Raw genomic sequence first — 12,817 nt, 5'->3', positions numbered from 1 at the left:
AATTTCACACTACTTCCTCACTTTGAAGACATTTCAAACATGTAAAATGAATCTTTGACATTATTAAAGACAGAGTGTTTGCGTCACAAAATAATAAAACACATTGAATGGACACAATGAAAACAATACAATTAAATACTTTGTAGCCACTCCCCCATCTCCAAGCTCTTTTAACTTTATAACAAGCTTCAGCCTGCTGCTACTGTATACACATTTTTGTAGACGAGTTCACTACCATAAGCAAGAAGTCTAGCAAGATTCTGTACTGGTATGTGCTTACTACAGTAACATTAGCTGTAAAGCTCAGCTACCTTACCGTAAATCATACTGACGGGTTGAAAATCAAGTCAGTTGAGGATCTTCTAGTAAACCCATTACCAATTTATCATCAATCGGTCAAACAGATGCCATGGAACACTACCATAAGTAGTTAAATACTGCTTTGTGAAATGATTTTAAATTAATTGAATTTCTTCAGGTTTTGTTTTATCTAAGCATTTCTTTGAAATTAACTGAAAGTAGATGCCAGCAACCATCACAAAAGGTACTGTTTAAGTCTTTACACTTTAAACTTCTCGGTTCTTGATGCAAATTGGCCAAAGGTCCAAATCACTTTAATTGTGGTATTAATTGTTAACTCAGGGTAAACTAATAATGCGAAATCACTACCTTGGCCCTCCTAGATCATAAACATTTAACAGGACTATTCTGATTGTGGTCAGAATAATTAGGACACACGTTAAACAGAGAGGAGTCAGAGCATAGGACAGAGAGAGGAAGAGTCACAAAGAGGAAGACTCTGTTCTGCGATATAAATCATCAGGGCACACATGCTGTATCTTATGAACAGTTTGACCTCTGGAAAGGTGCTTCATTAAGCTAATCAGTTCCAGGAAGAAGGAGAATATGTCCCAATAATGAAGCAGTGATACTGATTCTAATGATTAATCAATTCAAGCTTTATTATCCCCTGAGGGAAATTAGTTTTGTTTTGAATTTTAAGGCGACAATACACTTTCTTTTGACCTTGTCCTCAAGTTGAGCTAGTTCTAAAATATTTAAGTATGTGAACATCAGTCAGATTAATCACAACATCAGAGACTTTCACCATGTCATTATGGGCTTTTTCCCCAGTGTTGACAGGCCTAGCAGCGCATTATCAAGACAGAAGGCAGTACTGTCAAAATATCCCATTTCTTTCACTTGTGTTAACTAAAAATGATTCATAAAAAATGCCACAGTGACTGGCTTTTACTTAACTGCTGGCAGCAACATTAATGACTTTTTGATTGAAAAGAGTTAATGTTGCTTTATTCCATTTTCAAATAACTTTACTGCGATGGTACCTGACCCGATAATGTTCTCCCTCAACCTCTATTTAATGGTCTATCCTCAAAGTATTATGGTGAAAAGTGAGCAATTTTCATTCTTGATGGTAAAGAGGACACAACAAACCTGACTGAGATTAGTTGTTGACTGAGTGAAGGCGGCTGTCACCCTAGGGGTACCTTTAAACTAGAAAATAATTTCCCCGTTTCTGACCATGACACCATACAAAGCCTTTAGCTCAACATAATAAAATTAGATTTTTTTCCCACTGCTGAACAGAGAAACCAAATCTTTCCTGGGTTCTTTGGTTAACGTATTATCAAGGTTCACAGAAGATTTTTATGTTAATGATAACAAAAAGTGCATCTTTGTGCACTTGACTAACATATCTGGAGTGAAAGTGTCTTACAAATCCACACTGTCCATATGTATACTCGATTACCCATGTTGCTGCCTGTTTATACGGTAGTTTCTATTTCAGTTACAGAGGTTTAGCTCAAGGCATGATTTCTTCCAAACGTGGCTCAGGTGCTGAAAGAAAGACTTCCTGGCACATATGAGCTACAGTATGTCTTTGCATCTCTTATCAGTTCATTTTTTCTTTTCACAAAACTGAAAAGAAATTGAACTTTCTTCATTTTTAATTTTTTGGTGTAAAAGGCTGTATGAGTCTGGAACATGCCACCCAGCCATGTTTTGACTGTGAATACCTTGGCTTCTCACAAGACGTGGCTGATAAGGCCATAAATAGTGTAGCTTCTTATACAAGAGGTGAATATCTGACTTTTTTTTCCCACAAAACACAAATGTAGTTTGTGTCTATGGCTCATGTTCAAAAATATACGAATTCCATTTTTTATGACAATTTTTAAAAGCACCTTACGTAAGTAACATTAAACTATTAAGGGCATAACTGTAATGTTCTGCAATATACTTTTAATTTTCATCTCAAAAGTTGAGATGCTTTTCTTGTCCTGACAGTAAGCATAATGATAATTGTTTCACTACCTTTTTTCAAATCATGTGAAAATGGATAGTTGTGACTATCTCAGTACTGTTTTCGTTTACAAGCACTTTAAGTTATCTGTCTCTTCTGTAAGATACTGTCTTTAAATCGTATATAATTGAGTGAAGAATTTCAGGTTTCCTTGTAATTTTGCCATATTAATTTTAAATCCCCAAGCTCTTACCACTTTACAACTACTTTGCAGCCAGCTACACTGATAGACTTGGACACTGGTTGTTTGGCACTTGATGGTAAAAAAAATGATGGAACATGCTGTCACTTTTAACATGCCAATACTATTTGGTCTTTCCATAATCCTTACGTTGATTTTAAGAATGATGTAGAGAAGCTTTCACTGTGTCTTACTGGGCAATACAGACACAGTCTATTTTTAAGAATAACCCCGTACATCTCATGTACTGTATATTGCATTTTCATGTGTTACATCAACAAGCTCCTCTTTTAATATGTAATTCAGTTTGGTAATTATGCAAAGTTTTTTTTTTCTCTCAGCTTCTTCAAGTTTTGACCATTTATAAAACACTTCTCAAAGTTTTCATTCAAAAATGCAGTTCAATCTGTCTGGTTTTGATTTATTTATTTTATTATTATTATTATTTTATAAATGTATTTGGTATTTACTCTTGCAGTCAGTTTCCTACCATCATGCACATTCATCAGTTTTGTCACCAGGCCAGACAAAATATGCCAACAGAGCTCCATATTTTTAAGAATCAAACTCATTTACATATTTATGACTCCTAAATTGATTGATTCATTCAACCATGGGGGTGTTCCTTATTGAAATGTATAAAACAGCATCAGTCTTGGTGAAAGCAAATGCACCACAGATGCCGGAATGACATTTGAAGAGAAGGAAAATAAATTGATGTTTGTACTGTATTCTTTAAATTAAATCACCTTCCTTTTCACTGCAGAGTAACCTTTGTACAGTAAGTTGTTGTTTGATGGAGATCAGTATAAAAATAAACTGAGCACAACAGTGAACAAACTCTTCCGTCTTCAGGAGTCATTTTCCTATGTCAGCATCATCTCAAATGCAATACAAATGCTGCTCGTGTGAGCACACTGAATTATCATGACAAAGGCTGAAGTCTCTCTCCAATTTGTCACTCCAAAAATCATAAGAAATGAAAGAAACAGCCAGCAGTAAATGACAAATACTAAGATAAAGCTGTCAGTGTTCCAAACAGACAAAGAAAGAAAGGAGGAGCCTTTAGATTGCAATTCAAAATTTGGCTGACAGTGTTACACATTTTAGAAGAAGTGTTCATCTTCTTTTATTTAACTCCATGGAATGCTTTCAGGGTAACTCATTTAGAGAAGAGCCAATGTCCTGATATGAACTCCTGAAGGAGAAAATAACAGGCTCATATCTTCTTTGTCCAATATATTACAGTAAGCATTAAAATGAAATTCTGTTAAGGGAATTCCGTTAAGACTGTGGGTCTATGTCTGTTACCATGACATGGCTATTATTGCTTTAGAACACTTCAAAGCACGGTGGTGTCTTTTTGTCTGCTGAATTTCAGACCACAAGCTAAGATATTCCTGGGTGTTGTGTCACTGCAGATGAGATCACCACTTCTGCATGATGCTCCGAAGCACACAGAATTAGAGCTTCTCGTTTCTGTCTTTATTTAAGCTACTGTACCAAGGGAGTTTTCACTGTGATTCTGTGATACGGTACTGCTCCACAAGGCCTAACATTCTCGACAAAACCCAGCCAGTGTTCAAAAGTTTAGCTGCAAGGCAACTGAAAAACTGTCTCAGAAGTTCCTAATAATGACGTCAGGTGCACAGAAGCGAAGCACACTTGTAACGTGGATAAGACGTCAGGAGCACTTTGATCTTTTGTCACAGAAAACATAAAAAAAAAAACAATATTACAAAATCCGGACTACCCCAAGATTACAGAAAGGACAGTCTGTATAATAATCAATTATTTTTTTTAACACACTTCTCAAAACACATATGGACAGAATGGTCTGCTCTTTTTTGTAACCTCTCATATTTCTTATGGTTCTCAGAGAAGGAATGTTGGCTTAGAGAGTGACTCATGAGGGTGTTCATGCAGGACATCTGTTGTAATGGGATGGGATGATTATCGGTTAGTTTAAGATTGTGTCTCACCCTGGAGAGCTCCAGAGACGGAATGGAGGGCGTCAGTACTTACAGTTGTCCTCTTCCTCTGTGAGCACGCTTATCACATAGCAGGCGCACACAAAGCTAATCAGCTGTGGAGACAAGACAGACACAATAACCATCAGCTGCTGAGAGGTTGACAGGAAAAATAAATAAGACTTGTGAAGAACAGTCTTTTTGGTGACTAGTCATTTCATTACGTCCAGCAAGCCAAAAATGCATGAAATCACCGTTTTCTATATTAGGTCTAAATATATATTTGCTTAACTTTTCCAGCTTCTTTTGTGGACAAAAACATTAAGATTTTGGTTACACTTTTCTTCTAACGTACCACTGACTATAGCTCAAGGTTCCATGTCAATCTGTTGAAGACAATGAAATCAAACTTCCTGCTAAAATGCTGATACTATTCATGTTAGACTGATTCAATTATAATCAACAATGCCTAAGAAAAAACAAAGCTGACTAAATGCTACCGTGCTAATGTAAAAAAAGAAACACTCCCTGTCTATAGACATTACATGGAATGTTAAAACCTACAAAAATGCATTTCAAAAGTAGTTCACATTGAATATACAAAATGGTTACTAAAGAACAACAAAATAAGTATTATTTTGGAAATGTATTAAAAACTAGGGGTACAGTAAGCTAAATCATACTTTAAGATGTTGGCACATTTCCAACACAATCCATTCTGCTATAGACTATTAATTATGGAAAACAAATGCAACAGATGGCCATACTATTCAGTGTCTGGAAGCATGTAATATCTGTCATGAACATTTTCCTTTTAAAGACAACCATGGAAACTTCTAGTAATTCAGTCAGAAGACATATTCCTAAAGGAAAACTACAAAGACAGTGTTTTTGTCTTTTAGATGCTTTCAAAGCACTTCAGTTCGGACCATCGTGGTAATTCCCTTTCACCGTATAAAGTAATAAAATTTCATCAAAATGGATTCATTCTGGCCTCCAGGGTTCACCGTTAACATGATTGCCCAAAATGGAGCACACAGTGAGACAGAGTAGGCGAGGAAGAAGGGAAAAAAAGCCCCGACTGGATCACTGAACTTTGACTGCGAGCCACTCTTTCAGCATTTGCAGCAGAATAATGGGATTCAGAAGCCCTGACCTTGCTGTGAGACTGATTAAGTCCCAGACTTTCAATAACTGTCATTTGGCCTTCTACGTTATGATGAAGTGTACCTCGGTCTTCCTGTGATGTGCTGCTTTCTCTTAGTCTGTCAATGTAATTGGTTTGTGTCATACAGACATCTGTCACCAGCACTCTCACACCCTGGATTATTATGCGCTTCCTGTAAGTGTCTGATTCAAGAGAAGATGGGGGTGTTGGGTATGACCATGGTGCGCATTTGAGCTGGTTAAAGTAACCATCCATACTGCATTTTTACGACTGCAAAGCGGAGGCCCTAATCCATATGTCTGCGTAGCAAGATTCATTGTTTCCTGGTTGTTACGTATGTGGCCGTGCACTTACTGTACATTCTTAATTTCCAAAACTTAAACACTAAGAAAAAGGCCTTTTAAAAAAAAAAACAATAAGGAATCAAGAAAAACTGAGATTTTTTTTCATTAAAGACTACTACATTTGTGGACCTTTTTTATTGTTAGTTAAAATTACAGAAAGGAGAACCTGCTTCATTCTTTGGTTTCTTTGGATTTTGTTTCCTTTGAAATCAAAGAGACGCTGATTAGCTGGACAATGCTAAAATTGTCTGGTATCTTCTCAAGGATGCTGCTTCTTTGTTTCAAGACAAAGCCACATCATTCCAGACTGCCAGCTACAGCATATCCATTAAGCTTCAGATTCACAAATTACTCCCTGTTTAACAGAGGGCATTTCTAAAGCCATCGCAAGTTTTCTTGTCATGCTGCTGAGAATATTTATTAAATCATAATGAAATCCTTCCAGCATCAGACATTGTCTCCAAGCACACAACGTTACTGCATGGTTTTCCTCAATTCAATACGTTTTTGTTACGAAAATCTTTTTTTCTTTTTATAACATCCTGTTTTTTCTTTTCACATACTGCACAACTAATAAAATATTAATACAAATTAGCTTCCAGTCTTGATGAATGTAATTACTTTTTTTAATTTATAATTTAATTGCCCTATAAATTTGTCTAGCTGTCAAGATAATTACGAATGTGCTGAAGTCAGAATGATGCATACCAAACACTCAATGACTGAAGCAAGCTCTATTGTCTTTTTCACATTACCTGTTTTGCATAACCATTAAGAAAAGGTTCCAGAGAAAACTGACTAACTTGCATCTTCATTGAACAAGCTTGCACATGAAAGGTTTAGGTCATTAGACAAGTGGACTAGTTTCTTGAAGCCTTTGACTACAGTTGCTGTTGTTATGTTTAAAACCTTGAGCCTGTTGTAGAATTGCCTCTTGGGTTAATACTATCTGTTAGCTCTTAGAATGCTGACAAGCTAACTGAATATCTAAGCCTGCTGTGAATACAAGTTAAATCAATAAGTGGACAGAAACTATCCTGGCATCATACTTTTTTTTTTGTCTGAAATTTAGGTATAAATGCACAGATAGCTAGTATCAATTTTTACTAAGGCTAAGGATAATCAAAAAGAAAATGTAACAAAACAAAAGTATGATATAAACAGTTGCGACACCGTTAAACGTTTCAAATGCTATCACACCTCTGAGTGCTGAAATCCCAGTGCAATAATAAGATTGTTAATTGTGCTGCACAGTTCTGCTGGCACAGGCATTTGATTGCTTGAGGACCTGCGGTTTTCTGGTTCTGAACCTCCAGGCACCTCAGCAGTTTCTTGTAACCAATTCACCACTGCAGCGCTAACGTACCAGGGACATTTCAAACTGTCCTGTCCAGGTTTACTGTACTGTGGCTGCAGTATTTCTAAACAGTTGAAGAAGGACTTCTATCTGAAACATGTGTTTAGTGACATAGTTAAGCATTGCTGCCATACTGCACTGGGGCCCTGGGTTCTATTCATGGGATGTAATCTCCATGGAATTTGTATCTCCTGCCCGTGTTCATGTGGGTTTTCTCTGGGTGCTCCGGCTTCACAGGAAAAGTGGCCCTGATACAAGTGGGTGCATGGCTGTGTCTCAGTGGGCCCTGCGATGGACTGGTGTCCTGTCCAGGTTGCACCCTTGTGTCTTGTGCCCGTTGCTTGCTGGTATAGGCTCTGGCTCGCTCATGATCCTATACTGGAGGTTAGAAACTAGACTCATGGAAAAACATCTTTCTATGACCTTTATATCTTTATATCTTTCTCTGGATCAAGACTCAAGGTTCCCTACAGAAGTACAAAATGTAGATCTTAAAGCTGAACACTAATCACAAAATCGTTTTCTGTGCTACATATCTGAAAATTTAATTTTACAATATACAATACTATCTGTAACAATTCCACACAAAAAAACCCCCACAAAAGTGTCTTTTTTTAAACGAACAGTCTCGAGAATAAAAACAAAACCTGACTGCTTACTTCAAGGCCAAGTTTAATTTGATTTCCAGTCTCAACGCACGAAAGGTGCAGGTTGCGGTGCACCAATAAAAACATTACCAGTGTCCTAATTGAAGCATCTCAAAGGGTCTCAGAATAAAAACGCTAAAAAATTAAATCATTACGCACTCACGGGGAAGAAAAAAAAAGATAAAAAGCATTGCATCCACGAACACAATAAATAGATTTCATAGTTTCTATTGTGCTCAGGCTCTTTAGTTCAAATCATAGCCTGCAGCAGACTCCCGACTGTCAAGAACTAAAGAATTCACAGGGCAGAAGTGACTAAGTAGGAGTACAGTACATTCAATTTTGAGAAATAGGAGGCACTTCATTACACAAAAGTTTATGGGAATCTGGAAGGAGCTTATGCACCTAGCTGTGTTGTTGAAGCCAATATCCTTCAGTTTATATAACAAACTCCATTTCATTCTTATATATACAGTAGTATCTTACAGTTACAGCATTGCACACCTACGCCGATATCAATTCTCCACAATTTCTAGTGCTCAATACTAAAGAACAGGAAAGAGTTAAAACAAGAAGACAAAAACTGCAGGCCACCATACCAACACACTTTAGAACAGAACTACTACAACGTTTAATGGGCCAAGCATGACTGAATGGGTGATAAAACCTGAAATGCATGTAAGAAGTCTTGCTGTCAAGTCCAATTCCCCCTGCCCTGGAGGATGTGTACACACTTAGGCATGAAGATCTTCTGGGATTCTCTGTGCTACTGGTATAGCAAACGGTGGAACATACAGTCACTGCAAGCTTTAAAGAATTATGCAACATAATGGTACTTTCATCCCCTTCAAAAGGAATTTTAGCCTTATAACTCAATTAATAAGCATTATCATGGTTCTAGCTCCAAAGCGTTAACTGCAATATGTGCTACTGTACATCAATAATGCTTTTATGAATACAATTAGAATTTTAATACGAACATGATGAAATCAACCTAGTGATTTGTTCAAATACCATTTCAACGTTCTGAAACAGAAACACATTTTAATCCAGGCTCAGATTCCCTTGTGTTTGGAAGATCAGATCCTATGCACATCCTTTTATTCCTAACTCAACCCCTGATCTTTTCTGTCTATACATGAATGATATAACTACAACACCAAAGTAAAGAATGCTTAAATTTATAACATATGCACTTACAAGACTTATTTCTTTAGTAGATTCTTCAGGGAAACAGATGTCCTTTTAGTATATGCTTCAATGAAAGCAAGTGCAAAAATACTGTACATTATTTCTGAAGTTATTTTCAGTTATTGCTGAACATGCTTCTAAATATATTTAAACGTGGTTCGGCATGTGCATGTGTTGGCGAAGAACTGTGCATTAGATCAGTAGATGAATACAAACTTTTCTAATGCCTTTTCAGGTTTTTTGTTTAAGGTTGAATACAGTTGAATATAAAAAAGTATATTAAAGAAATATTTTAATATGGCTAATTCTGGCTTTTAGTTTGTGACCATGTAGAGAGCATAAATAAAGTTGGCACTTTGTTAAGTACATTATTGTAAAACAAATGTGGGCTGCAAGTTTAAAGCCATTCGTAAAAGTGAAAAAAATGAACCTTTTAACAAGTCAGGTAACAGTTCTCACCACTGTGCCATCGTACCACCCTATGTTAAAACTAATCCTGAAAAAATTCTATTATTGCACTATTAGGTATTTGTATTAAGTGCCAGTATCATTTTTTTGTCCCCCAAAGTGATACTATATACTGTACACAATACCGTTCCTTTGGAAACTCAAATATCAGTAAGTCAAATATTGCATATGATGGATTGCCCAGCAAGCTGGTGGCCTAATTATAATAGTGTAAATTCACAGAAAAAAAAAACAAGAAAGTGTTGTGAAGAACCAGTTTCATTAACAGTTTGTAAGGATTTAAAAGTCTGTCACATTTTTTCCCTCCAAACAGGAGCTGAATGGGCAGGTGCCGACACCATTTCCTTCCTGTGTTGAAACTTTAACACAACCATTAACACAGCTGCCTCAGAGGGGATATTTCACAAGTGGCAGTGAGCACAGATGTTGTAGGAAAAACTTGTGAAGATGCTGTCTGTAACCCAAACAAACAGCAGCAGAGAAAGTGGAGGCTGAACACTGTCGTGTAATTCGTAGGGCCAAAACAAAAAATGCAGGATCTTCAGAGTGTACTGTATTTGTGGAAACACATTGTGCATGAAATGATTCCATACCTCTTCAGACAAGTCATAATATGCATCTTGGCAGAATACCAACACTATATCTAAACAAATCTCTCAAATTCTGCATCTCCACTGGTTTTCAATTGTTTTACCTATATTAACAATACTAAGTGAGACACTTTTCGCCACAAATGATATTAAAACATTGTGTAAAATTCAGTACCACGGTATTTGTTTCAATGACCACAGCTCACAAACAACTTTCGCTTGGTTGTGTCTGCTAATAAACTGTAACCAAATAAATTGTCACAGCTGACATTTTATGGTATTTTCATCAGGTTTGCATCCGTCGATGATTTCTAGTCTTGGAAATGACTACAGATACTCTTCTGTCAAAATACTCTGTGCAGTTTATATCAGCTCTACCAATGGCTTCTTAAATGTCAGAGTCTGCCTTGACCTTGTTTTGCATAATGTTGTAATAAAACAGTATCCCTCAGGGCTTTGTATTAAAACATTCAAAGATATGGGGTAAACCATATTTTGCCCTAACAGTAATAACCTGTTAATTTGTTAAAATGTTAAACTTTTAAAACAACCATGTGTTAGAATTTACTGTTTGTTTGGTTTTTTGCATTTCAGCAGAATATAATTTATATAAAATCCAAATGGTTTTCTACTTTAAACTTCTCAAGTTTGCATGTCCTTCTGATTCAACTCCATGTGAACCTCCGGTAGTAAGGAAGGGATTAAAGAACATGTAATTATCATATAAAGACAGCTGGCAGGACCGCGTAGCTAGATGCACTGCATTTCTATAAAGCTGAAATGATATTTAATGTTACTGTTTTGAAATTAAAATAAAAAATCAAGTTATATAATTTGTTCTTTGATGCATGTCTTGTAAAACAAAGTTTTGATTTTTAAAAAGAAAACATCACTGTGGGAAATGAAAGAATACATTTAGTTTTCCATAAACCATTTAGAATACATTTAGTTATCTATAAACCGTGTTAGACAGGCACTTGCTGGCAGACCTTTGCACTATTGTAAACTAATACAGTAAACAAACTAGTTTTTCATATTGGAGAAGGACAATTTAGCCTACTTTGTCAATTACATATGGGCTTAAATGTAATCTTACACGCTATCTCCTGCTCCGTTCCCCTCCCCCCTTCACTGTTCTGGCTCATATGACGGGATTCAGGGTAGCTAGCTGACTTCTTGTGCTATTTCTGGCAGCCAAATGAAAATAGCAATGATGTCAGGTTTACAAATCCAATTTTGGACTACAGCACCTGGATTTAAATGAATAGCCACAGATTGTTATATAATATCATTTTCTTAGTGTTTGATATGTAACAATATAGTGCTATTTTGTAACAACACTAAGTTGAGAACTTTGTATATTTTGAGGGGATAGTTAGAGATAACAAAGGATAGTTCACACAACCCAGTAAATGTACAAAATCATACAAAATCAACCTTGATTTTTGAAAGAGTACTCTGACAAGAGTAATCTTTTCAGCGTTTGCAATTAAATTTACCCACTAAAAATGCCTGACCCATTCTTTGTGATGTCATAAATCTGATATCCATGCACAAGGATAGTTTTATGTTTTATAGTTTTGATTTAGTTCTTTGAAATGTGGGATGGGGGAGTAGGTCATTACTGTATTTTCCACCCAAGCTTTCATCACTACACTGTCACAAAGGATTAGCTACTGAAACGTAGTATGAACATAAATAACATGGACACCAATCAAAACAAGCAGATTTTCAATAGGAAATTCAATTCTGACACAGGTAACAAAATGCTGTGATTTTGAAATCCTGGGCAGGAAAGGGATGCAAGCTGACAGGCTGCCGAGCTCCGGGGAGAGCGCATGCGCGGGCGGGGAGCCAGACAAGAGCGGCCCACGCCAAAATCCGAACCACAGGGGTCACTTCAGGCCTCCACGCTGTGGCGATTTAATATAACCGACCGATACGGCTTCACATTACATGTTGTCAGGAGAGTCTGAAAATGGAACACGGAGAACCTCATGTTGGCATCTGAGGGATTATCAGTAGTGCCACGTTGCCGTTACAGGTAATTTATACATTGCGCTTCAGTCTAATCCAAATCCGCAGTTCACAATTTTGCCATTAAGTCCCAAACAGCCCAGGCACAGAGAGGACATCATTATTTTCAGTCAGCTGGGGCACAATCACTGTCTACCGCTGCTGATTTCTGTTCCTCCTATCATCAGAAACATTCCACAGCAGTCAAATGGGTTATTTTATTTGTGAAACAACTGTGACAATAAGAACTTCTGAAAATAAGTAAATAGTGTCGTCAGCCAAGATATGGTGAGGATTCTGCAGGCCACAGTAAACAAAAATAACACTCCGTCAGAGGCGTCAGGGCCGCGCAAGCTTGAACTGCTACCAGGTGTAGGCTGCACCCAGAAATTTGAACTGTGGAAACTGGAAAAAAAAAACTTCCCAAAGCACAAGGTACCTTTCAGAATAGAAACGACTGAAATGAAAGAAAAGTTCTCTTGGTTTAAAAAAATAAAGGAAAATAGAGAGGCGTTTTAAAAAGCTCAAATGCAAACAATGTCCGGATAAACACCGTGCT

At 36.8% G+C, this 12,817-nt stretch overlaps 1 protein-coding gene across 4 annotated transcripts in view; it reads right to left on the bottom strand.

Annotated features, from left to right (window-relative positions):
* LOC102693504 (sodium/potassium transporting ATPase interacting 3) overlaps window positions 1–12,817 on the bottom strand; it is a 165,644-nt gene that overhangs the window by 19,274 nt on the left and 133,553 nt on the right. For 2 of the 4 annotated variants that reach the window (XM_015353749.2, XM_015353750.2), the window contains exon 5: window positions 4,533–4,593. The exons of 1 other annotated variant lie outside the window; for it this stretch is intronic. In XM_015353749.2, coding sequence (XP_015209235.1) covers window positions 4,533–4,593 — 61 coding nt within the window. Of the gene's footprint in view, window positions 1–4,489; window positions 4,594–12,817 lie in introns of all 4 variants that reach the window. One more of the 4 variants, XM_015353751.2, reaches the window with a different exon arrangement.

The sequence above is a fragment of the Lepisosteus oculatus genome, chromosome 6 (assembly GCF_040954835.1).
Source record: "Lepisosteus oculatus isolate fLepOcu1 chromosome 6, fLepOcu1.hap2, whole genome shotgun sequence".
Lineage (NCBI taxonomy): Eukaryota > Metazoa > Chordata > Actinopteri > Semionotiformes > Lepisosteidae > Lepisosteus > Lepisosteus oculatus.
The sequence above is the reverse complement of the archived record's forward strand: the minus strand, read 5'-3'. Positions and strand labels throughout refer to the sequence as shown.